The sequence below is a fragment of the Nelumbo nucifera genome, chromosome 3, assembly GCF_055504915.1.
Source record: "Nelumbo nucifera cultivar China Antique chromosome 3, China Antique-T2T, whole genome shotgun sequence".
NCBI classification, from domain to species: domain Eukaryota; kingdom Viridiplantae; phylum Streptophyta; class Magnoliopsida; order Proteales; family Nelumbonaceae; genus Nelumbo; species Nelumbo nucifera.
In genome coordinates this window covers 73,118,774-73,142,398 of record NC_142651.1, presented here as the reverse complement: position 1 = coordinate 73,142,398, position 23,625 = coordinate 73,118,774, and the positions used below count along the sequence as shown (strand labels likewise).

At 42.7% G+C, this 23,625-nt stretch overlaps 1 protein-coding gene across 2 annotated transcripts; it reads right to left on the bottom strand.

Moving 5' to 3' along the window:
- Positions 1–1,145: 1,145 nt before the first annotated feature.
- LOC104585872 (Small nuclear ribonucleoprotein family protein) lies at positions 1,146–21,814 on the bottom strand. Of its 2 annotated transcripts, XM_010242890.3 has the most exons (3): positions 21,481–21,814; positions 15,526–15,575; positions 1,146–1,760 (listed from the first exon to the last, which is right to left on the bottom strand). In XM_010242890.3, exon 3 carries the CDS (start codon positions 1,627–1,629, stop codon positions 1,297–1,299), a length of 333 nt encoding a protein of 110 aa, XP_010241192.1. In that variant the 5' UTR covers positions 1,630–1,760; positions 15,526–15,575; positions 21,481–21,814; the 3' UTR covers positions 1,146–1,296. The 2 variants fall into 2 exon arrangements, with proteins under 2 accessions (XP_010241192.1, XP_010241191.1); XM_010242889.3 differs by lacking the exon at positions 15,526–15,575.
- Positions 21,815–23,625: the final 1,811 nt, after the last annotated feature.

Sequence of the window (23,625 nt, the reverse complement as noted above, 5' to 3'; positions counted from 1 at the left end):
GAAACTAAGGCCCATTTGGCCCATTATCTCTACAGTTTTTAAACTTTCAAAATTTACAATTCACCATCAACCTAAGGAGCAAGTGGGTAGCAAATGAAATTTCTTCAGTTCTCATTGCGGGCAATCATTTAATTTTATCGATGCCTCCATTTTCACTTTTTTTCTCATTGGTTTAGTGCTTCCAATTTTTTTACTACACATACTATATGGTCTCCCTTAAGGCTGTCTTTGAAATGGCCACAGAGTCGAGTTTACGCTCAACTTCTGACACACATGTCATTGATCCAGACAGCCGAATCGTTGGAACCATTATCTAATCACAATTCCGGATATAGTTTTAGAAATTCTTCAAAAACCATTTGACTTGATCCAAAAATCAAATCTACGTGGTTGATCCATTTGACCTGGTCACTGGGTAATTGGTTTGCCAATAAGACGTATGAAACTTTCAAAGGCTATAACTTTGTGCCCAGTTATCTGATTGGGGTGATTATATCAATTTTAGATAATTTTTCGAGACCTACGTGTTCCAAGGGGCTGAAGGCACCTTACCCCATTGATCTTAATATCTAATGATTTCTTGCAAAGGCGGAGAGCCGGACTCAGAGGAGCCCCGGATATCACCAAAGGATCAATATGAAACCACATGCATTATAAGCCAATATAAGAGTCTCAATGAAGACAACTGGGGCGGGAAGTTAGGGAAGCTGGATCTCAACTTTTTCACTGATGTGAAGAGAGTCATAGGCGACCAAATGGATGGGATTTCATTGAAACAACTAACGGAGATATCTGCTGTACCATGGCTACTTGATCAGGGACATCCCATTCTTGATCATCATCACACCAACATCCACGCTCATGGTGTACCATGGCTACACACCAAACTCAATCAACTACTCAGAATGTAACATCTGATAAGAGCCCCACGCGGATGATGATGATAATGACCGATTTGTGTAATGCTAATATCCAGTCAGGATAAATTAGAGATGATTCTGTTGAAGAATTTGCAACTGTACCAAGGTTTAGCTACGTGATTGCTTAGTCTGAAAATATTCTGGGTTTTTTTTTTTTTTTTGTATTGCTCACCATGCCACGGATGGTGGTTCAATTTCGTATTAGAACAAGGTTGCTCCAGCATGGTAAAGAAACATTGCCGAACTTATAACAGAAGGATGAAGCATTAAGGTTTTCCAAAGAACAAAAATAGTTTTCATGTGTTTTAACTCAGCCAAACACTTGCTGAGTTGCTTTTTCCTCTCCCAACCATAGTCCATAGCAAAGTACTTTCACCTACTTCTGAAGTGATAACAGTGATATTTGTTCTTCAATGGAGCAATCAACATGACAGGAGGACCGGCATGAAGAAGGAATTAGAATAAGGCCAAGGCACCGCTGTTCCATTGGGGAAGGTGAGGTGCGCCGGGTGCTGCGGTATTCCACTGCATCTTGGAGAATTATGTTGCCCTGCTTGTCAATACAGTGGAAGGCACCCAAAAAGAACCTGCCATCATTAATGCCAACTAGCATTCGGTGGTTGAGCAGCTTCTTCACACGACCAACAAGAGGAGAGTTGTTTGTGTCATTTCCAAAGTGAACTGAAGAAGGATCCACATGTTGTTCCATGTCTTTACCTACAACCTTTGGAAAAGAATGGAAAAATACAAGATGTTTATCTGCCCCCCGGTGTACCAACAGAATTGGGATAAACCTTAAGCTTGTGACATGTCACAACCCAACCATGGGTATTGCCTTCACTGCACCAAACAGAATCTACAAGTTAACAAAACAGAAAATGGCTATGCATTGTTAAAGTAGTACAAAAAGTCTGTTGACATAGTAGCAGTATTTAAATCAGGAAAAAAGAAAACGAGAACCATCGGATGAGTTAAATGAAATATGCAAAACGAGTAAAGCGAGACAGCCTTTTGATATGTCCCGGAAATCTCACACACAATTCACAGGCACACAGCAAGAATACACAGCTCAAATGAAAAGAAACTTGTATTCATTCAATGGAGAGTAATAACAGTTGGTCGGTTCTTCGAGAGACCACCGGCTCTCCCAAACACTCAAAATGTTTTTCTCTGCCCCCCCTCCCTATCCAGAAACTCCCATATAATATTCCCTCCTGACACCATAACTAACTCCCTCTAGAAATATTCCCTCCTGACATCCTAACTAACTCCCTCTAGAAATATTCCCTCCTGACACCATAACTAACTCCCTCTAGAAATATTCCCTCCTGACATCCCAACTAACTCCCTCTAGAAATATTCCCTCCTGACATCCCAACTAACTCCCTCTAGAAATATTCCCTCCTGATATCATAACTAACTCCCTCTAGAAATGCCCAGCTGGCATAGCTACGATAAGCATACCAATATCTAAACATTTCCCTACTTAACCGACTGCTGACCTGGGTTATGCTGCCCTTTTCCTCTCCTAGCATATGTGAGGATAATTGGGGGCCTATCATTACCCGCCGCCCAAAGTCTAACCTTGTCCTCAAGGTTAAAATGAGGAAATTGGTCTCGAAGCAAGTCAAAGGATTCCCAAGAGTCTTCAAAATCAGGGAGGTCCTGCCAATGAATAAGCACTTCCAAACCCGTAAGTCCCAGAAAACCGCGAAGAGCTTTAAGTGAAGATGGTTGGGGCCAATCAACCATAGCCTGGACTTTAGAAGGATCGGCAGAAACACCAGTCACACTGATAATATGACCCAGGTATTCAATGCTAGGCTGAGCAAAGATACATTTCTTTGAGTTAGCAAAAAGACAATGGGCACGCAACACAGAAAATACCTGTTGAAGGTGATCCAAATGGGCAGCTTCGGAAGCACTATAAACCAGAATATCATCGAAAAACATCAGAACAAAGCGACGAAGGAAATTATGGAAAACAATATTCATTAACGACTGAAAAGTCGATGGCGCATTAGTAAGACCGAAGGGTATGACAAGGAACTCATAATGGCCCTCGTGTGTGCGAAATGCGGTCTTGGGGATATATCCTCACTGCGGACACGAATCTAATGGTAGCCCGATTTAAGATCAATTTTGCTGAAAATAGAAGCACCATGAAGCTCATCGAGAAGTTCTTCGATAACGGAATGGGAAACTTATCCGGAACCGTGGCACGGTTAAGGGCTCGGTAATCAACACAGAAACGCCAGCTTCCATCCTTTTTCTTGACTAAAAGGACCGGGCTCGAGTAGGGGCTTGTACTTGGCTGAATAATACCCGCAGCCAGCATCTCAGAGACAAGGCATTCAATTTCATTTTTCTGGAACTGAGGGTATCTGTAAGGACGAACAGAGATAGGGGAAGTGCCTTCACGCAAGACAATAGCATGCTCCCTAGCCCGAGTAGGGGGTAAACCCGTAGGCATATCAAAAACGTCTTTGAACTCATCCAGTAAAGAAGAAATTGGTAGGGACAGGGGTGTAGACAAAGCAGAGTCCAAAGAAGAATCCACCACCTGCAAATGTCTCAGTTCCAACAAAACCCCTTGTCCCTCATGTTGCAAGTTACACATCATAGCGTGCAAAGACACCTGAGAAGAACAAAGAGAAGGGTCGCCCTGTAGTTTCACACGGATACCCCCCAAATTAAGCTTCATAGACATGTTACCCCAATTCATCACTGAATCACCGAGAGATGCTAACCATTGAAAACCAAGAATGACATCCGTAGAACTCAATTTCAAAGGGAAGAAATCTGCAATGACATCCAATTCAGGTAAGTTGAGGCAAACTTGACGGCAGACTCCAGAAGTTCTCACCTCATCGCCATTACCCATCTGAACTCCAAACTCGTGTGTAGGAGTACGAGGCAATTTCAACTCCTCAATTAAAGCTTCAGAGATAAAAATGTGGGAGGCACCCGAGTCTATCAATACGACTACATCACGCGACAAAATGCATCCACGCATCTTAAGGGAATTAGCAGCACACAAGCCCACAAGAGATGAAACACAAAGCACGGCCGAATCTGGAGCCGGAGCAATTTCAGTGTCAGCCGAAGTGTTGTCCAAATTAGATACATCAGAAGCAAATTCCTCCACATCATCCTGAACCCATAAAACCTGAAGTGATTTCTGAGCACAACGATGACCAGGACTGTATTTCTCGTCGCAACGGAAACATAGACCCTTCGCACGCTTCTGCTGCATCTCTATATCGGTCATCTTTTGAAAGCGGGTGGTGAAGACTTAATTAATAGGGACCGATGAAGAAGAAGGAATCGCGGCACGTGTAGGTCGAGTGACCGCAGAAGTAGTCACCTGCGACACGTGAATTAATATGGGCTCCAGAGAGGGATGTTGTGGACCAACGAGGAAATAACCCCGATTGATAAGCCCAAAGGGCTTGGCTCTTATCCTCAATCTTCTGGGCCGCGACCATTTTCCTGATCAACCCAACGGGTTCCATCTGTCGGAGCTCGGCCTGAATATCTGGACGCAACCCATTAACAAACACCGCTTCAAGGACTGATTCTGGCAGGCCACGTAAGGGAGCCGAGAGAACCTCGAATTGGCGGCAATATTCTTTAACAGTAGAAGATTGATGTAACGAGAAGAGCTGCTCCTGTAAATTACCTTCTTGAGTCGATCGAAAACGTTCAAGGAGGAGCTCTTTGAATTCTTCCCAGCCACGAAAAGGTCGCTGACCTTCTTCCCAGTAATACCAAGCCAACGCATCGCCCTCTAAGCAGACAACGGCAGCTCGCAGATGCTCCGCCGGAAGCAATCCATTAATCTCAAAATAGCGCTCAACACGAAAAAGCCAGCCGTCTGGATTCTCCCCATAAAAAATAGGCAACTCCAACTTCCGAGGAAGTGAATCAGAAGCATGTTCCGACACCGGCATCGAAGAAGACGTCGGAATTGCCGTACTCCTCCCTTTGTCAGTAGCACGACTCGATGCGAGAAATGGAGGAGAAACGTCAGTAGTAGATAAAGGAGAAGAAGATACCTGAGGAAGATCATGTTGATGAAGCAACAGATCAAAACGTTTCACCAGACCCTGAATGCCTTCTTCCAGAGATTGTACAGAGCTTTCCAGAGTCAAGATCTTCGAAAGACCAGTTGCTACCTTATCTGGATCGAGACGCTGAAAGTCATTACGTAAGCCATCCATCTCCAAACGAAAATCAGAATGCAGAGAAGACAAGTGTTCTTCGAATCCCTCCACCTGTGATGCCACCTCCTCAACTGTTACCATGGCTGAGGAAAGTCGGGCTCTGATACCACTGATATGTCCCGGAAATCTCACACACAATTCACAGGCACACAGCAAGAATACACAACTCAAATGAAAAGAAACTTGTATTCATTCAATGGAGAGTAATAACAATTGGTCGGTTCTTCGAGAGACCACCAGCTCTCCCAAACACTCAAAATGTTTTTCTCTGCCCCCCTCCCTATCCAGAAACTCCCATATAATATTCCCTCCTGACATCCTAACTAACTCCCTCTAGAAATATTCCCTCCTGACACCATAACTCCCTCTAGAAATATTCCCTCCTGACATCCTAACTAACTCCCTCTAGAAATATTCCCTCCTGACACCATAACTCCCTCTAGAAATATTCCCTCCTGACATCCTAACTAACTCCCTCTAGAAATATTCCCTCCTAACATCCTAACTAACTCCCTCTAGAAATATTCCCTCCTGATATCATAACTTCTTTTTTTTTTTTTGATCAATAACACTTTCATTAATCATCAATAGAAAATTTACAGGAGGAAGATAAACACACTTATCTTCCAAGAGTCACTAAGAGCCTCATAAAAGAAAGAAAAAAGAAGAAAAAGAGAAGAGAATACACTAAAGTTACATATTGGCCCAAAACAGTGAATCCCTTTCTGCCCCTTGTTTAGCTAACCCGTCAGCTAGAGAATTAGCCGATCTTTTAACCCAACATGTCTTAACTTCCATCTCCCGCACCAGCCACATGAATTTCCTCCTCTCATTGTTATACTTCCATAACCCATTTTGATCTTTAGACAATAACCCATTTTGATCTTTAGACAGCCATCCTATCACCACCTCTAAATCCCCTTCAATTGTTTCTTGATGTTCAACTCCTTAGCTTTTCGGACTCCTTCCATAACTGCAAGGATCTCAGCTCTAAGGGAGTCACCCACTCTAATTGGGCCTGAGAACATGGCAGAGATGACCCCATTTTCGTCCCTAAAAACACCTCCAATCCCCGATTGCCCCGGATTTCCCCTACTGCATCCATCAACGTTTAATTTCAAGAATCCTCTAGGTGGGAGAGTCCAAACCACTTTCATTACTGACTTGGTCTGTGTGCAATTTGCAATTTCACCCCACTTCCTCAACATGTCATCCACAGTGTAATCTGTTAATAGTTTCAAATATTTCAGCCACTGTACCGCCCTAATATGTATGATAGCCTTCAGATCTGCTACTCCTCTTTGGATTTCTGAGAATATCCTGGAGTTTCTTTCCTCCCACAATGTCCAACATACTGCAGCCCTTAGTCCTCTCCACATTATCCTTCCCCTTTTTATCCGCCACCTAAAAAAGATGGGGGAGAAAAGGCCCTGCAAGTCTGATGGGGGATTCCAACTGCGTCCAAATAAGGAGAAAGCCCAATCCCAAATTGACCTCGCAAAGTGGCAAGACACCAGTAGGTGAAAACCAGTCACCCCATCCGCTTTACATAGAACACACCACTGAGGTGACAAACAAGTATTGGGTCTCTTCTTTTGGAATAGATCACCAGTGTTAATTCTTCCCAGACAGGCTTCCCAACAAAAACTACCAACCCTAGGAGGTATTGCTCTGCACCAAACCTCACCAACAGGGAAAAGGGGGAAGGTAGGACTGGTGGACTGACTTAAGACTTTGAAGAACGAGGCACAAGAGAAGATGCCATTGGGGGTAGGTGTCCAAATTCTAGAGTCCTCCCTAGTGGGGTCTAAGACAACATTATCAAGAAGTGCAATAAGGCTCGAAATATTGTCAAGGCCTGAGTCCCTCAAATCCCTTCTTAAACCCAAGTTCCACCCAATCCCAGAAGTGGAAGAGAACGGGGTGATGAAAGACGAGATCGGCTCATTTTTCAAATCAGATAGAGCATACAAAGAAGGAAATTGATCCTTTAAAGGGGCGCTCCCCACCCAGGTTTGTTCCCAAAATTTTATGGAATTACTGGAATTCAAGTCATACCTGATATTAGGGAAGAAAACTGGTAGCAGGTCATGAATGACTTTCCAAGGAGAGTTGCTTGTGGTCCTAGCTCTGATTCCAGCGTCCCATCCATTGTCCTCCAGCCCATGTATATTTGCCACTATTTTAGCCCATAGCTTCTCCTTCTCCATAGGGAACCTCCACAACCACTTCCCCAACAAAGTCCTATTCCTTATCCTGATACTCCCAAGCCCCACACCACCACAAGACTTGCTCCTACACACTATCTCCCAGCTAACTCTGTGATCCCTCTTCTCCTCTCCTGGCTCCCACAGGAAATCTCTCATAAACTTCTCTAATCTGTTAGCGACCTTCACTGGGATTTTAAACACCGATAGGAAAAAGATGGGTAAGTTAGCAAGCATGGCCTTAATTAGTGTAATTCTTCCACCGAGAGAGAGGTAGTTCTTTTTCCAGGATACTAGTCTTTTTTCAAACCTTTCCACCACCGGGTTCCAAAAGCTCTCTCGCATGGGATTATCACCTAATGGCAACCCTAAGTAGTTCAACGGCCACCCCGAAACTTCACACCCCAACAGTTCAGCACTCTCCCTTAGCTCTCCCTCCTCCAGGTTCACCCCCACTATACAACTTTTCCCGAGGTTAACCTTCAAGTTAGACATTTGCTCAAACAGTTGTATCACCAACTTCAAGTTCCTGATCAAGCTCACATTACCGCCTTCACAAAATAGAATCGTGTCATTAGCAAACTGTAGGTGAGCGAGGGGGGTTTCCACCCTCCCAACTCTCCAGCCTCTAATGAGCCCCCTATCATCTGCTCTGTGGATCAGTTTCCCCAGAACCTCTGCAATTAGAATGAACAAGAAAGGAGATAGGGGGTCTCTTTGTCTTATACCCCTCCTGGCTGGAAAGAAATCTACCACTGTTCCATTCACTAGTATTGAATAATGACAACTCCTAACACAACTCATGATCCACTTGCACCATCTAGCCCTAAACCCAAATTTAGTCAAAACTCTCCTCAAGAAATCCCAGTCCACCAAGTCATAAGCCTTTTCCAAGTCCAACTTACAAACCACTCGCTTCTTCTTATCCCTCTTAAAGTTCTCCACACTCTCATTAGCAATTAAAATCTGATCAATAATTTGTCTCCCACTCACAAATGCTCCTTGATAGTGTGCAATGATATCGGGCAATACCTTCTTCAACCTCATAGACAACACTTATGCAATGATCTTATACAAGCTATTAACCAGGCTAATTGGCCTAAAATCCTTCGGGTGGGATGCATCTTTCTTTTTTGGAATTAAAGCTATAAATGTAGAGTTCACACCCGGATTGATAATTCCTCTCCTGAAAACTCCTCAAACACCCGCAAGAGATCATCTTTCACGATATCCCAACAATCCTGATAAAAAGCCATTGTGAACCCATCCGGCCCTGGAGCTTTTGTTCTATCCATAGAAAGCACAGCCTCCTTGATCTCTTCTAGAGTAAAGCTTCTTTCCAGCCTTCTCCTGTTCTCCACCCCTACATCTGGCCAATCCAGACCTTCTACCCACACCCTTCTGCTTACAGGCCTTCTTAGAATAGATTTGAAGTGCTCCACACAGGCCCTAACAATCTCCTCTTGTTGTACTAACTCGACTCCATCTACTACCAATTTGGAGATAAAGTTCTTCCTTCTCCTACCATCTGCTAGAGAATGGAAATACCTAGTGTTTCTGTCTCCCTCTTGCAACCACTTACATCGAGATTTTTGCCTCCAACTAATTTCCTCCTTGTGCAGACAATCCTCTAACTGTCTTCTCAAATCTCTCCTGAGATCATTGTCTTCTTCTCCAAATTCTCCCCTTTCTTCTTTAGAGTCAAGGCTTTCAATATTATCCATCAAATCTCCCTTTCTTTCTCCTATCCTCCCAAACTCCATCAAGTTCCACTCCTTGATTCTTGCTTTCAAGAATTGTAGTTTCTTATGAAATCGCATCCCCTCCCAATCCACCAGTGGGTTACATTCATGCCACCATTCCCTCACTTTGTTAGTAAACCCTGGATGACGTAACCACATAATTTCAAATCTAAAGGGGGTAGGACCTCCACACCTTCTTTCCTCCTTACATAATACTATGGGCCAGTGATCTGAGGTCACCCTTAGGAGAGCTCTAGAAGCCAAGGTTCCCCAATGTTCTTCCCAATCCAAAGAGAACAGGAATCTATCCAATTTAGAGCATATGGGTCTAGATTGAAGGTTTGACCATGTAAACGTCTAATGGGCTAAGGGAATCTCTTTAAGCTCAAAGGCATCCACAAAACTATTAAACTTCCTCATGCTTTTTGTCACCCTCTGGTTAACCTTATTGGACTCCTCCGAGAATCTGATCACATTGAAATCCCCACCCATGCACCACGGCCCATCCCACAACCCTCTAACATCTGCCAGTTCCTCCCACAACTCCTCTCTCTCTCTATAGTCATTCGGTCCGTAAACATTTGTGAGCACCCATGTATAGTCATCCTCTTGCTGCTTAAACTTCAGAGACACCGAGTACTTTCCGATCAACTCCTCCAGACCTTCCACTAGGGTTGTTAATAAGAATGCCCAACCCGACCAAACCGACCAACCCAGACCAACTCAACCCGAGTCGGACGGGTTTTCATCAATACCGGTGGATTTCGGGTTGGGAAAATATATAAACCGATATATCGGGTCGATTTCGGTTTTCTTGTGTGAAAACCGAAACCAACCCGACCCGAACCGAACTAGTCTTCTACTAGTTCGGTAGTTCCTAGTTTGAGTAGTTTCCTACTTAACTATAACTAGTCTTCTACTAGAACTAGAAGGCCCATTAGGCAATTACAATTAGAATAGACAATCTATCCTAGTTTCTAACTTTCTATAATCTTTTACACCAAATAGGCAACCATTAGGCAATTACAGTTAGAATTCAATTAAGTGCCCTTTTGTACAGGAGCAAAACCGAAACCGACCCAAACCGACCCAACCCGACTCAAACCGACCAGGTCGGTTTGGCCTATCAGTGGATCAGTTTCGGTTTCCACCTTAGGTAACCCGACCAGGTCGGGTCGGTTGGGAAAACCCCAATAAACCGACTCAACCCGACCCGTAAACACCCCTACCTTCCACCACATCCTTCTTCCACATTGTTACAATCCCCCCGGAAGCACGCCACGAGGGAGCAACCACCCAGCTAATTCCCCTGGCTTTCCATACACTCCTTGCCCATTTATCATTAAACTGCATTCTCTTAGACTCTTGTAGCAGCACAATGTGTGGGTCACACCGTCTGATTACCTCTTTTATTGTCGCCCTCTTCCTTGCACTCCCAATTCCCCTCACATTCCAACTAAGAATCTTCATTCCGCTTCTTGGTGAACCCCTTGCCACTTACCACTACTTTCCCCTTTCCTCCTGTCTCCCTTTACCCCGAGCCTCTTATCACCTTCTACATCTCTCTTCAATCTCTCTACTTCACTCAATCTCCTCTTCTTTATTCTGATCTTCTCCTTCTTCTTCTGTAAGTTTTCTTTCAGCACATTTAGATCTTTCAATCTGCAACCTAGCTTCCCTACAAATTCTGCTAACATGTCTTCTCTCACCGAGTCCACCAGCCCTACCCTTCCTACAGGATCCCCTCCATCTCTATCCACCTGCCCCTTCTTCCTCTCCTCTGGTCCCACCTCTACTCTTTCTTCTCCATCCACCCTCCCTTTCCTATTACCTTCCTCCAACCCTGCTCTCTCCTCGTAGTCCTCTCCATCTCTACCCTCATTCCTTTCCCTCCTCTCCACTAACCCCTCCCCTCTTCCTACCTCCCTTTCCCCTCTCCAGATCAGCTCTCCTTCCACTTCCTTAAGCACTCTTTCAATAATTTCCCAGACTTTTTCACTCCTAAACCTTCCTTCCGGCACCTTCCCACCTTCCTTCCTTCCGATCTCTCCCTCCTCAGAGAGCCCATCTGCTAGCTCGGCTACATAATCATGGGCTACAGGACATGGAGCAGGAACGAAATCTGGAACCAAAGACACTGGAGACACATTAGTAGCACAAACCGAAATCACTTGGTTACCTGGGACTGATGGACAAGCTAGAAAAGGATTGCTCCCTGCCTCCCTCTCTTGTTCCAGAGGTTGGTAAACATTTATCTCCCTGAGTTGGTCGGGAAGTACTTCTGTCCTTTGGTCACCCTGGTGATCTTTCCATTCTACCCCTGGTTCACCCCTAGATGGTGTGTTCCTGCTCTGCTTCCGGTTCTCCCGGTCTGCCCCTTCTGATCCTCCTTGCACACTCTGAGGTCTTGGGAACGGGTTGTACCGCTTGCCTTTGTCACCCTAAAATAATCTTACAATATTCCACTCATCCACGTCACCTCCAGCGCAACTGCCTTCGTCGTTTACACTACCCAAGCTAGTACCATCAACCGAACACTACCCAAGCTAGTCATCATCTTCCTTTAACATAACTTGGCTTCGGCTTCTCTGAGGAGCGTCGCAGGGGGCTAAGCTCCTTCAGCCTTCGTCGGGAAACCCACCGCAAGTCGAGCAACTTCTCTATTTTTCGGCGTTGCGCGCGTTCCCCCCTTTGTCTCGCGACATAACTAACTCCCTCTAGAAATGCCCAACTGGCATAGCTACGATAAGCATACCAGTATCTAAACATTTCCCTCCTTAACCGACTGCTGACATGGCTTACGCTGCCCTTTTCCTCTCCTAGCATATGTGAGGATAATTGGGGGCCTATCACCTTTATGTTAATATGGGTCTAAATTTAAGCAACTAGCCAATATGTAAACATGGTGCAACCAGTTAGCTTTGAGACAACAAAAAATGAAGCATCAAATCTAACCTTGTTCCTGATTAAGATCTACAACATTGGACCCAATCAAACATGTCGAGCTAAGTTCATTGGAAGAACTAAATTACTAAAACAGCTAGCAGTAGGTACTCTCTTCTAGCCAAAAAGAAAAAGAAAGGAGAATATCAAGGAGAAACGTAGGCATACTTAAACATATATAATCTGATCAAGCTTATGAAAATAGAGACATGCACTTTGATCGTGAAGTATGCATTTATCAAGTTAGCATCTAACGTATTGAGCTTAAACCTCATTGAATTTGGTCTCAGTCCATACCCACCATATCATGTAAAACAGAACAAAACATGGGCTTTGCTTAATAATTGGGAGGAAGTGATCAAAGTGCATGTCTCTCTACTTTCATAAGCTTATGAAAGTAGAGAGACATGCACTTTGATCATGAAGTATGCATTTATCAAGTTAGCCTCTAACGTATTGAGCTTAAACCTCATTGAATTTGGTCTCAGTCCATACCCACTATATCATGTAAAACAGAACAAAACATGGGTTTGCTTAATAACTGGGAGGAAGTGGCTATATCAGCACCATGTAAAGTTGTAATCAATCCCATTTGGTCTCCCCCAGATGGTGGGTTTACAAAGCTAAACTTTGATGGGAGCAGTGAAGGCAACCACAGTCCTTCGGGCATTGGAGGAGTATTCAGGAATGAGGAAGGAAAAGTTATTGTTTTATTCTCGGAGCCTTTATTTTATCAATAACTGTGAAATGTATTCATTAAAATTAAGAAGAATTACAAAGCAAGGGAGCTAGACAATCTTAGCTCCCTATAACAGTCTATGAGCAGCAAATACAATTACAATAAAGCCCAAAACAAAGAGGTTCTATTAACCCCTCGCCTAGCTAAACCATCTGCCAGTGAGTTTGCACTTCTCTTAACCCATGTGTACTGAATTTCAACATCCTTACTTAAATTCTCAGAGCCAATTGGTGTAGGGGATTCTCCCAGAGCTGAAATCCTGGCTGTCTTGGAAAGTGTAAAGAGCAAAAGAGTTACATATTCATAAACTGGTTATTGAAGGTGAATCTAGCAATTGAATGGTTAGAAAAAAGATGAAAATGGGCAGTGGGGATTTGTGAATGGAAGAGAGAAATTTAAGTGGCTAACCCAGGAATGGAAGTAAGACTGCAGTGGGTTAAAAGGAGTGCTAACTCCTTTGCTGATGCATTGGTTAAACAGGGGTTGGGAAGGGCTCAGTCTTTTTGGGCTTGCTTGTAATTTTTGCTTTTATTTTATTTATTTTATTTTTTTTTTTTTGGGGGGGGGGGGTTAAGAGAGTCTACCTCTCCCCTTGGCTTCAGTATTTATTTCTCCTTTCCACCATTTAAATATAAAGTTTCTGTTATTGATCAAAAAAGGTGTACAACAGAACAATGGTAAGTGGAAATAAAGGAGTGGATTGTTTTGCATGAGAAGTTTTTTTTTCCTAATTACATCTCCAAAACTAGAAGAGAGTGCAAAATTAAACAAGAAAGACAAACCAGAGACTTTTAGTCAGAGATGTTGAAAGGAACATAATAATGAGAAACAAAAAAGTACACCAAAATACCTGCAGAAATGACATATTTCTCAAACTCAACCATAATGGTCAAAGAAAACTAAACATCATCATCATCATCATCCAGACCTTATTCCAACTATATGGGTCGGCTACAAGAATCCTGTTTCATCATTATCTAATGAAGACTATATATAAACAATGCATCATTCATTACCTAATGAAACTGGCTTGGATATAACAGCACCACTAAACACATTAAGAGGCTGAACCTATTAAGAAAATGCTATTGATGCAACAGTAATACTTCATGGAATCTCCACATAGAACTCAATGTTACTGCTATACTAGTCACTGAGGCAGCATTTCTATTAGAAATGGAGGCAGATGATTTAAGGATGATCTGATGCTCAAATAGGTAAACAAGGTGCAGCGACTCAACAGCTAAGATGAGACAGCACAGCGGCACATATAACAGCACAGTCTTTACTTGGGAGAAGTAGGGCTTTAATATTAATGTTTTTGAGGTTGGGATTGCATATTTGTGCATCGTTTTAGCTATTTTTGCTTGGGAATGATGGTCTTCTTGATTTTATTGTTTGGATGAATATTACCTTCTTATCAAAAAAAAATAATTATAATCAGGAGATTAACAGTCATAATTAAAAGGATGGACTTTTAACATTCTATTAAACAGATAATAAGAAAATTAGGTCCATTGCTTAACACTGAAGCATGCCTTTTAAAAGAAGAGAAAATGTCCATACTGTGAAAATATGGTATTATAGAAGCATAGAACAATCCAGACTGAAATAGAAAAGGAAAGAAAGAGAAAAGAGAAGAGAAGAGAGAAGATGAGAGAAAGAAGAGAGGAGAATGGAAAGAAATTACCAAGCTCATAAACTGACTTACAACCCCCACTGCAAAACAAATATCTAGATGGGTGATAGTAATTAATTTAGCTTCTTTCTTATATAAAAAATGTAATTTAGCTTCCCTACAAGTCTCTTGTACTGCCTAGGATCATCTACTAACTCCCCCTGACCTGAAATAAGTTTAGTATTGGGATCCATGGGTGTGGCAACTGGTTTACATCCCATCATACTTGTCTCCTCAAGTAGATCCAACATATAGGGGCAACCTAAGATCTTTGTGGCTGATCTCACAACTCTATGCCAAGAAAATATCTCAGCTTGCCAAGATCTTTAGTATGAAATCTCTCTTGCAAAAAATGCTTCAATTCACTAATGCCTTGTGAGTCACTCCTTGTGAAAACAATATCATCTACATAGACAACAAGGATAATGGTACCACCATCAAAAGTCCTACTAAACAAAGAATAGTCGGATTGACATCTATGTAAGCCAAAAAACTACTTCACTAAACTTTCCAAACCAAGCACATGGAGACTGTTTCAAACCTTCTTTAACCTGCAAACCATGCCCCTATACCCCCCCTGTGCAACAAACCCAAGTGGTTGTTCCATGTACACTTCTTCCATAAAGTAACCATGCAAGAAAGCATTCTTAATATTTAACTGATACAAGGTCCAATGATTTAGTGCAGCCAAAGAAATAACCAAACGGACAGAGATGATCTTCGCAACTGGAGAAAACGTTTCATCAAAATCTACACCATAAGTTTGAGCAAACCCTTTAGCAACTAAACGAGCTTTAAGCCTATCCATTGTACCATCATGATTAAATTTGATAGCATACACCCATCTACATCCCATAGGTTGCTTACCATAAGCAGAAATGTTCATAAAAAAAAAAAAAAAACATTTCTGCTTCCATAGTTGTCCTCCACCTAGGGTCAAACAAGGCCTCCTATAAGGGATTTAGGAATAGAGACTGCAGAAAGGGAAGTAACAAAAGCAAGGGCAGAAGGTGATAATGATTGATAAGAAACAAAGTGACTAATAGGGTGCAAAATACAAGAACGCTTACCTTTGTGAAAGGTTGTGAAAGGCAATGGAGAGGTCAAGGTCTGAAGGTGGCTGCACAATTGGAGTAGAGGGGTCAGTAGGACCTACAGATGGCAAGGCAGATTTTTTTTTTTTTGAAGGATAAAGAAGAAAATTTTCATTAAACTAAAAAGAAGATACATTATAGAGTAGATGGTTGTCAAACTGAGATACCAAACCAGAAAAAGAACTCAAACTGAAAATAAATCCACATTAGAAGGTTGCAGATCAAGAACACTCTAGAAATTCTCTAACAAATCAAATCTGTTGACTTGGTCAAACTCTGGAAGGGATAGAACCCAATCTGTTACAAGTTTATCCACTACTGCTACAAAAAGATCAATGCTCTTCAATTTATCCTTGAATAATCTTTTGTTCCTCTCATTCCATAGTGACTGGCAAACTGTAAATGGGATACAGCTCCACAAGATTCTAGCTTTCTTGCTTCCTCTGAATTTTGGCCATCTGGAGAAGATTTCTGCCAAAGATGAAGGTTGAAAAACAGTCACTCCAAAAAGGAAAGAATAGAACTTCCAATATAAAGTTTGCCACATTGCAGGAAAAAAAACAAATGAAGAATTGTCTCCTCTTCCATATTGCACAAGTAACAATAGCTCGCCAAGTTGAAACCTCTAATCTTCAAGTGATCAGTGGTAACAACGCTGTCATGACTCATGAGCTACCGGTCAAGCAAAACCTTCCACCCTTGGGGGCACCGGGTTACCCCACACACCTTCTATCTGGCCTAAACCCATACTCTCTCTCTCTAACTAACGCCTTGTAAAATGACTTCACTGAGAACCTTCCATCTTTGCACTGTTTCCACCAAAGACCATCACCTGCAGATATAGAAATACTGGAACTTTTCTAATTTTTCCAACAGAAGATTACACTCTTCCACTTCTTGATCAAGTAAAGGGCCTCTCCACTCGTAGCATTGATCAATTGTGACTTGGTGTCAGTCAACTTATATAGCATGCCTTGGACAAACATCACATAGTTTACCCACTCCAATCCATTCATTTTCCCAAAACCTAACTCTAGATCTATCTCCCACTTTGAATCTAATCAGTCCCCTGAATTCCTAGTTAAACCTCATAATTCCCTTCCAAACACTTACCCCATAAAAGCTTCTTACTTCTCTTGTTTCTCACCCAAGCTTCACCACTCCATATTTCCCTAACACCACCCTCCTCCATAAAGCTTCCCCTTCTCCCTCTTGCCCAAATCACCACAACCATTTCCCTAATAAAGCTTTGTTAAATGTTTTTATCCTTCTCAGCCCCAATCCTCCCCCCCCCCCCCTTTGACCTACACACCTTTTCCCAATTGACCAGATGGAACTTCTTACGTTCCCCCCCACCCCTTCCCATAGGAAATCCTTTTGGACCTTTTCAATTTTCCTAACCACCTCAGCAATGAAAGGTAATTAGTTGGTAAGCTAGAAAGAACACTCCTTATCAGAGTAATTCTACCTCCCAATGAGAGGTACTTAGCCTTGCACCTATCCAACCTCTTTTCTACTCTCTCTATATGAGGCGGCCTCCAGCAGATGCTTATAATAGCAGCAAGCTGGATTAGACCAACCGGAAGCCCAAGGTAAAGAAAAGGTAGCTCCCCAACCTTACAGTCCAACACAACTGCAAACTGCTCCAAATCCTCCTTGCTCAAATCTCCAACTTTGATCAATAGGCTTTTTTCTAAATTCACTTTAATCCCCATCAACATCCTAAAATTTGCCAAAATAGCTCTTAGATTTAATACCTGATTTACTGATGATCCATAAAAATGAGTGTATCATTTGCATATTGAAGGTGAGAGATGCACAGACCATCTAAGCCCACTTTGAAACCTTCTAACCAGCACCTTTGAGCTCCTTCCTTCATAAGAAGATTCAGCACTTCCATCACTACTACAAATAACAAGGGGGAGATTGGATCCCCTTGTCTCAACCCTCTAGAGGCTTGGAAGAATTCAGATGAGACTCCGTTAATTAGCATGAAGAAAGATGCTGATGATAAACACCAATACATCCAGCTCCTCCACTTCTCCCCAAACCCCATCAACCTTTGCATCTCTTCCAAGAATCCCCACTCTACATGATCATAAGTCTTCTCTACATCTAACTTACAAACAAAACCCGGTCTCCCACTTCTTATTCTAGTCATGCATTCACTAGCCAATACCCCATCCAGAATGTCTCCCCCCCACAAACACTTGTTTGAGTTTTCCCCACCACCTCATGAATCAACTTTTTTAGCCTATATGCCAACACTTTTGCCAATAATTTGTATGGGTTGCTTATCAAACTTATTGGCCTGAAGTCTTTTATGTTCACTGCCCCACTCTTCTTCTGAATTAGGGAAATAAATGTTGCATTTTCTCTTCTATCTAATGCTTTAAACTCAAAATTCCTAGAACATCTGTATAAAGTCCTCCAAGAAGTGCCAACAGCTTTTAATTAAGTCAAAATTGAAGCCATCAAGCCTTGGTGCTTTGTCTCCATTAATCTTTTTCAGAGCCTCCTTAACTTCTGCTACTTCAATCTCCCTCTCTAACCACCTTGCTGAAATATCACTCAGCTGACTAGGTTCTAAATCCCGCAATGCCATCCAACTCCATTACCTTCCTGAGTACAGATTTTTATAGTAAGCAATCACTTTCTCTTGAATCTCTTCCCAAGTGTCTGCCACCTCCCCTTTACTTGAATTCTTTTCTTGTTATCAGGTTTCTTCTTATTCTTCTATTTGCAAAAGCATGAAAAAAGGATGTGTTCTTATCTCCCCTTTTCAAAAGGTGCATGACTGGGCGGAGGCACAAGGCGCACCAAGCGTGCACCTTTTGAAAGGGTTGCACCTAGAACCTGGGCGAGGCACCTACCCTAAAATGCGCCTAGGCGTGCCTTTTAAATCACTAGCTAAAGGTGTAAAACTTTGTGTACCAACAAGGGGAAAAGTTGGTTACATAAATGGAAGAATACAAGAACCCAAGAGTGGGACTATTGAACATGATCAATGGGACCAAGAAAACAGTATGGTGATGTCTTGGCTTCTTGCAGCCATGGAATTTGATGTGAAGAAGAACTTTATGTGGGCAGACACTACGAGTGAGATATGGGAACAGGCCAAAACCATCTATTCTGAGAAAAGGCACTATGCCAAGATCTACCAATTACAAGCTGAATCCTCAACCTGTAAACAGGGGAACCTGATAGGCCCCCAATTAACCTTACGTATGCGAGGAGAAGGAAAGGGCAGCAATCGATTAAGGGGGGGAAATGATTGAACACATGGGGCTTGCCAGCTGGGCATTTATAGAGGAAGTCAAAAGGGAATAAGAAGAGTCTTGGGGCATTTACAGCTATGTCAATTATGAATAAGAAGAGTTTTGGGCATTTATAATTAGGCCAATTGGGCAATTATAGGGGGAGTCAGTTATGCTGTCAGAAGGGTATAAGAAGGGTCTTTGGAGGAAGGGGAAGGGCATGTTTTTTGGGAGTGAAGAATATTTTGAGTGTTAATGCTTTTCTCTGAATGAATACCAGTTTCTTTTCATTGGAGTTGTGTAATTTTTGCCGTGTGACTGAGAATTGTGTGCGAAATCTCCGGGACCTATCAAAACCGTAGTTTGTCAGCCTATTATTCAGCCATTACCTCAGTATGGAAGGAATTGAACCACTATCAAGCTATAGAATGTGTAAGTACATGTAGTTCACTATCACCGGGACTACGGTGGAGATGTCAAAAGAAAAACGGAGAAATCCCAACCGGAACACCTCTGAAATAGCACAATGAGGGCCACACACTTGCGATGAGCACAAAAAGCCATCCTACACTTGCGATGAGCATGAAACGCCATCTGAGACTTGCGATGAACATAAAACACCTCCCCGAACCTGCAATAAGCAATTAGCACCACCTGAGACTTGCGATGAACATAAAATGATATTGCAAGAGCCCAGTGCACTATCAGCACCTTGCGATGAGCATGAAATGGCAACTCCTACTGTAACGAATGGAGGATAGACCCCGAGGCCGGCGACACCCGCCTACAGGAGATTGGCATTCCTTCTGTTCACAACCAACTGTGACAAGGCACCTCAGAAGCGATCGAGCAAAACACCTGAGCACACCAATCAAATCCAAGTCTTACCCTTGACATGTGTCCACAAGGAAACCCGTAAGGGGACATAGCCTACATATGCCACGCGAGAATCCTTAGGAGAAGGGAAACTCTATCCCTAAAGGATCTTGTTGGACACATGGAAAAATCCCATGGTGCTCCCTTAATAGTCGACATAAAGATAAAGATCCCCTCTCCTAATAGGAAAGGTCTCCTTTTAGATACTTCTACTTATAGCCTTAGGACCTCTCTATAAAAAAGAGGGAATAACTCTCCCCCATGTCAGAGAACCAAATAACTTTGACCCTAGAGTCTCTTAGCGGACCTCTCTCTTATCATCCCTTCTCTACTCTTTTCCCATTGTCCTCTACAACCAATATTTCTCTCCACGTTCTCTCTTTCCTGTCGTCCTCTCCGAACCTTCTGAGACTTGACCAACCTCCTTTGCCTAACCACACCACTTACAAAATGGAAACATGATGATGATGCTAGAGCCTATATGTGAGTGTGGTGGTAAAGCTACATACGGGGGTCTCCACATTCTCTCTTTCTCTTTTCCTATTTGATTACATTCTTTTTACCTTTTATTCCCTTACACACTTTTGTTCCATTCAATTACCCTATCTTTATCCTCTTAATCCCTGTTCTGCCAATATACCCCCTCTTCCGGGCTACTCACCCGGGGTCTGCCAAATTCATATTACATCTGTTACTTCTTCTCCCATTTTTTATGCCTTTTTGTTGTTATCCGTCTTGCCCTCCGTATTTGGCTCTCGCACCCCTTTTTTGTTGGTTTAACTATCAGCAATCAGCAAACAAGCAACCCAATCTAAACGGGTATAGTCAATTGTTATAAAAAAAAACCAATTCCCGTAAATGTAACGACATACTTGAAACCAAATATTGATCACTAAAGAACAGGGACTAATGCAGAAAACAGTCAAAAACTAAAACATGACTAATGTAACAAACAACTCGAAACACGAGATGGTGAAGAAATCGGCATCCATGGGATCTGAGCTCCCTGAAAAAGGTGTTTAAGAGAAATTATCCTTCGAGGAAGAAAACGCAAGGTTCCAGGTTCACACTAAGGTTCGTTTTAAGAAGAACAAAACAAACACAACTCACTTCCCAGATTATTAAGCTCAGGAGAAATTCATTCCCAGAAAGATAAATCCCTGCATTCATTTTAAAAAAAAAAAAAGAGAGAGATAGGAAAAAAAATTAAGCCAACACCAACTCTAACTAACATAAAGAGCAAAATCAACGAGAAGCAGGACAATCATCGGCGCTGATTGTCGACTTTAGATAACACACCTGAAATTAATGTTGATTAATGCATTATGAAAATATACAGAAAACAGAGCAAACCATTAGGAAAAAGATATATGGACCTAAAGACGTAAACTCTGAGCTGCGTTTAATCCATTATAGAAGTTGGTCCGATGGTTATTCCCATCACCAACGTAGACCATGGATCCAGCGTTATGCAAACTCACATCAGAATTATAGTAACAGAAAAACGAAAACAATATGAGAAGAAAGAAAACTAAATGACAGAGCACCTTCGAAGTGAAAATAAAAGGAAATAAAGCCAAGAACAGAACAGGATTAAACGGCAATTCCACGCAACAGCAAGATTAAACTAAATGCAGATGATGAAAATGGCACTACGGAACAACATTCCCATTCTGCTTTTTACAGAGATAGCTCAACACAGTTCAGTGCCGTCTGTCATGATCTAAGATCGAGTATCGCATTTGAGCAGGGGAGGGTGTCAGTCGAGAATTAAAACAAAAAGAGGAAAAGGAATTACCAGATGAAATTGCTTCAATCTTAACGGCTATTTTGGCCAGAATTCGGCTGGTGCTGCTAGCAACGACTGGTACTGGTAAGAATTTCTAGGACGTGGTTCACGGAAAGGGCAAGGATGCGCCGGAATACGTCTGGTAACCTCAACCGTTCATTGCAGCGCATTATACTTCATTCGTCGCCACTGTGGAGTAGGGGGCGACGACGTTCTCTCCCTGAACTCTCTTCTCAGCTCTCCTTCGTTTAACTCGCTCTCTCTCTCTCAAAGCTTTTCTCTCCCTCTCTTCGTTCTCTTCCCCGGAGCTCTTCCTTCTCGTCTCTCTCCCTCCCTCCCTCCCTCCCTTACTCTTTCTCTCCGAAAAGCGCTCAGCCCCTCCTTTTAAAGAGTATTCAGGGGCAGCTTCGTAAATTTAAGAAAAAATGGGGGTAAACTGACAACTTTGCAGGTCGGGAGAGGTTTAATTGGTCAGACTGCAAAGAATGGTTTTGTGTCAGTATGCTAACAAGATCGGCGGAAACATAATCTTTACATAGATGGGTAAATGGGGTGAGGTTTTTGGAGGTCCTGGGTTGGATTAGGCCAAATGGGCCCAAATCGGATAAATCTGGAAAATGTTTGATTTTGCTAATCTAGGTATCGGAGGCAAATAAGGTATGTTTTGGATGAAACTTCTTAGGGCAGGGTTTTTAGGTAGTGTGAGATGATTGATAAAGTCAGATTGGGTCAAATGGGCTCAAGTCGAAAGGACTTGGGGTTTGATCAATCCAGAGCCTTGAAACGGAATCTTGGTACGAAAGAGGGGTAACAAAGGTGTTTTGGGCTGAGATCTCATAAGGTAGGATTTTTATGTAATCTGAGGTGATTGGTGAGGTAAGATTGAGTCAACTAGGCTTGGATCGGGCAAATTTGGAATCCAGTTAATCTGAAGCCTTAAAATGGAATCTTGATGCGATGGAGGGGTAAACGGAGGTATTTTGGGATGAGATTTCATAGGTGGGTATTTGGAGGTGTTCAAGATCTGGTGATGAGGTATGATCAGTCTTAGAGGGTCAAGATCGTAGAAATTTGGGTTAATGGGATGTTTTGAAACAAAATCTTGGTTCGATGGAAGGGCAAATGGGGAAATATGGGGTTAAAACTTTATGGGCAGGTGCTTTGATGTATTTAGAATTTAATGGTGTGGTTTGACTAGTTCAGATGTATCATAATCAAGGTAATCTAGTTCAGATGTATCCGTTGGAAAAGTTAGATGAGGACTCTTTCATTTGCCCCGAGCTGAAACATCTCTCCATGATATATGCTCAAATGCGCCCTAGGACAACTTCTTCCATCATACTTCTCAAATTATGGGATTTTAACATTTTTTGGCAATTCTAACCCTAGGTATAATCACAACTCACTAAAATCTAGCAATTCTCACACTTTTTGGCAATTCTAATTGATGTGGCACGATCCGGGCACTCCTACTTGACTGTTGACTAGCTCCTTGTAGGCAACGGACAGCACCTGAGAAGATGGAAAGGAAGGATTCCCGGGGATTTTACCCGGTGGGAATACTCCGATGCTTAAGTTAGAACGCAAGAAAGAAGGAAAAGAAGAGTCGGTAGCTAAGAGTGTAGGTCGCGCTTTATCACTATACTTGAGAGATTAGAGGTCTCAAGAAAATGTTTCTCTTCTGCCCTGAGGGCTTTTATAGGGGTGTTCTTGTCAGATCGAGCATAACCGCCACTGGGCCCCTGCCACAGTCGTTACCTGCCAGGGCTGCACAGGTGGTCGTTGTGACGTACTCCTCGCTCGGGTGATTGACACGTCTCCAAAGTGATAGGCACGCCTCCGCCTGCTGAGAGACGTGGGAACAGACTGTCAAAAGGACAGGGACTGCGCCGTCAGTAAGGGACATGGCGCAGTCTGATCGGTACGGCCTATCAGATAGAAGCTTCCTGAGGAATGCTTGTGCGGCCCATTCCGAGCTACTTTGCAGCAAGCTCGGAATTACTTCAAGAGTACCCTTAGTAGAATTGGTCCTCGGGAAGACTTGTCTGCTTGGGAGCTCGGGCAAGTTGGTTTCTTAGCTCGCGAGCTAAAGTTGCCTCGGAATATCCCTTTAGAGGTAGTTTGGGGAACCCGGAGCTCGCGTTGTGGCGAACT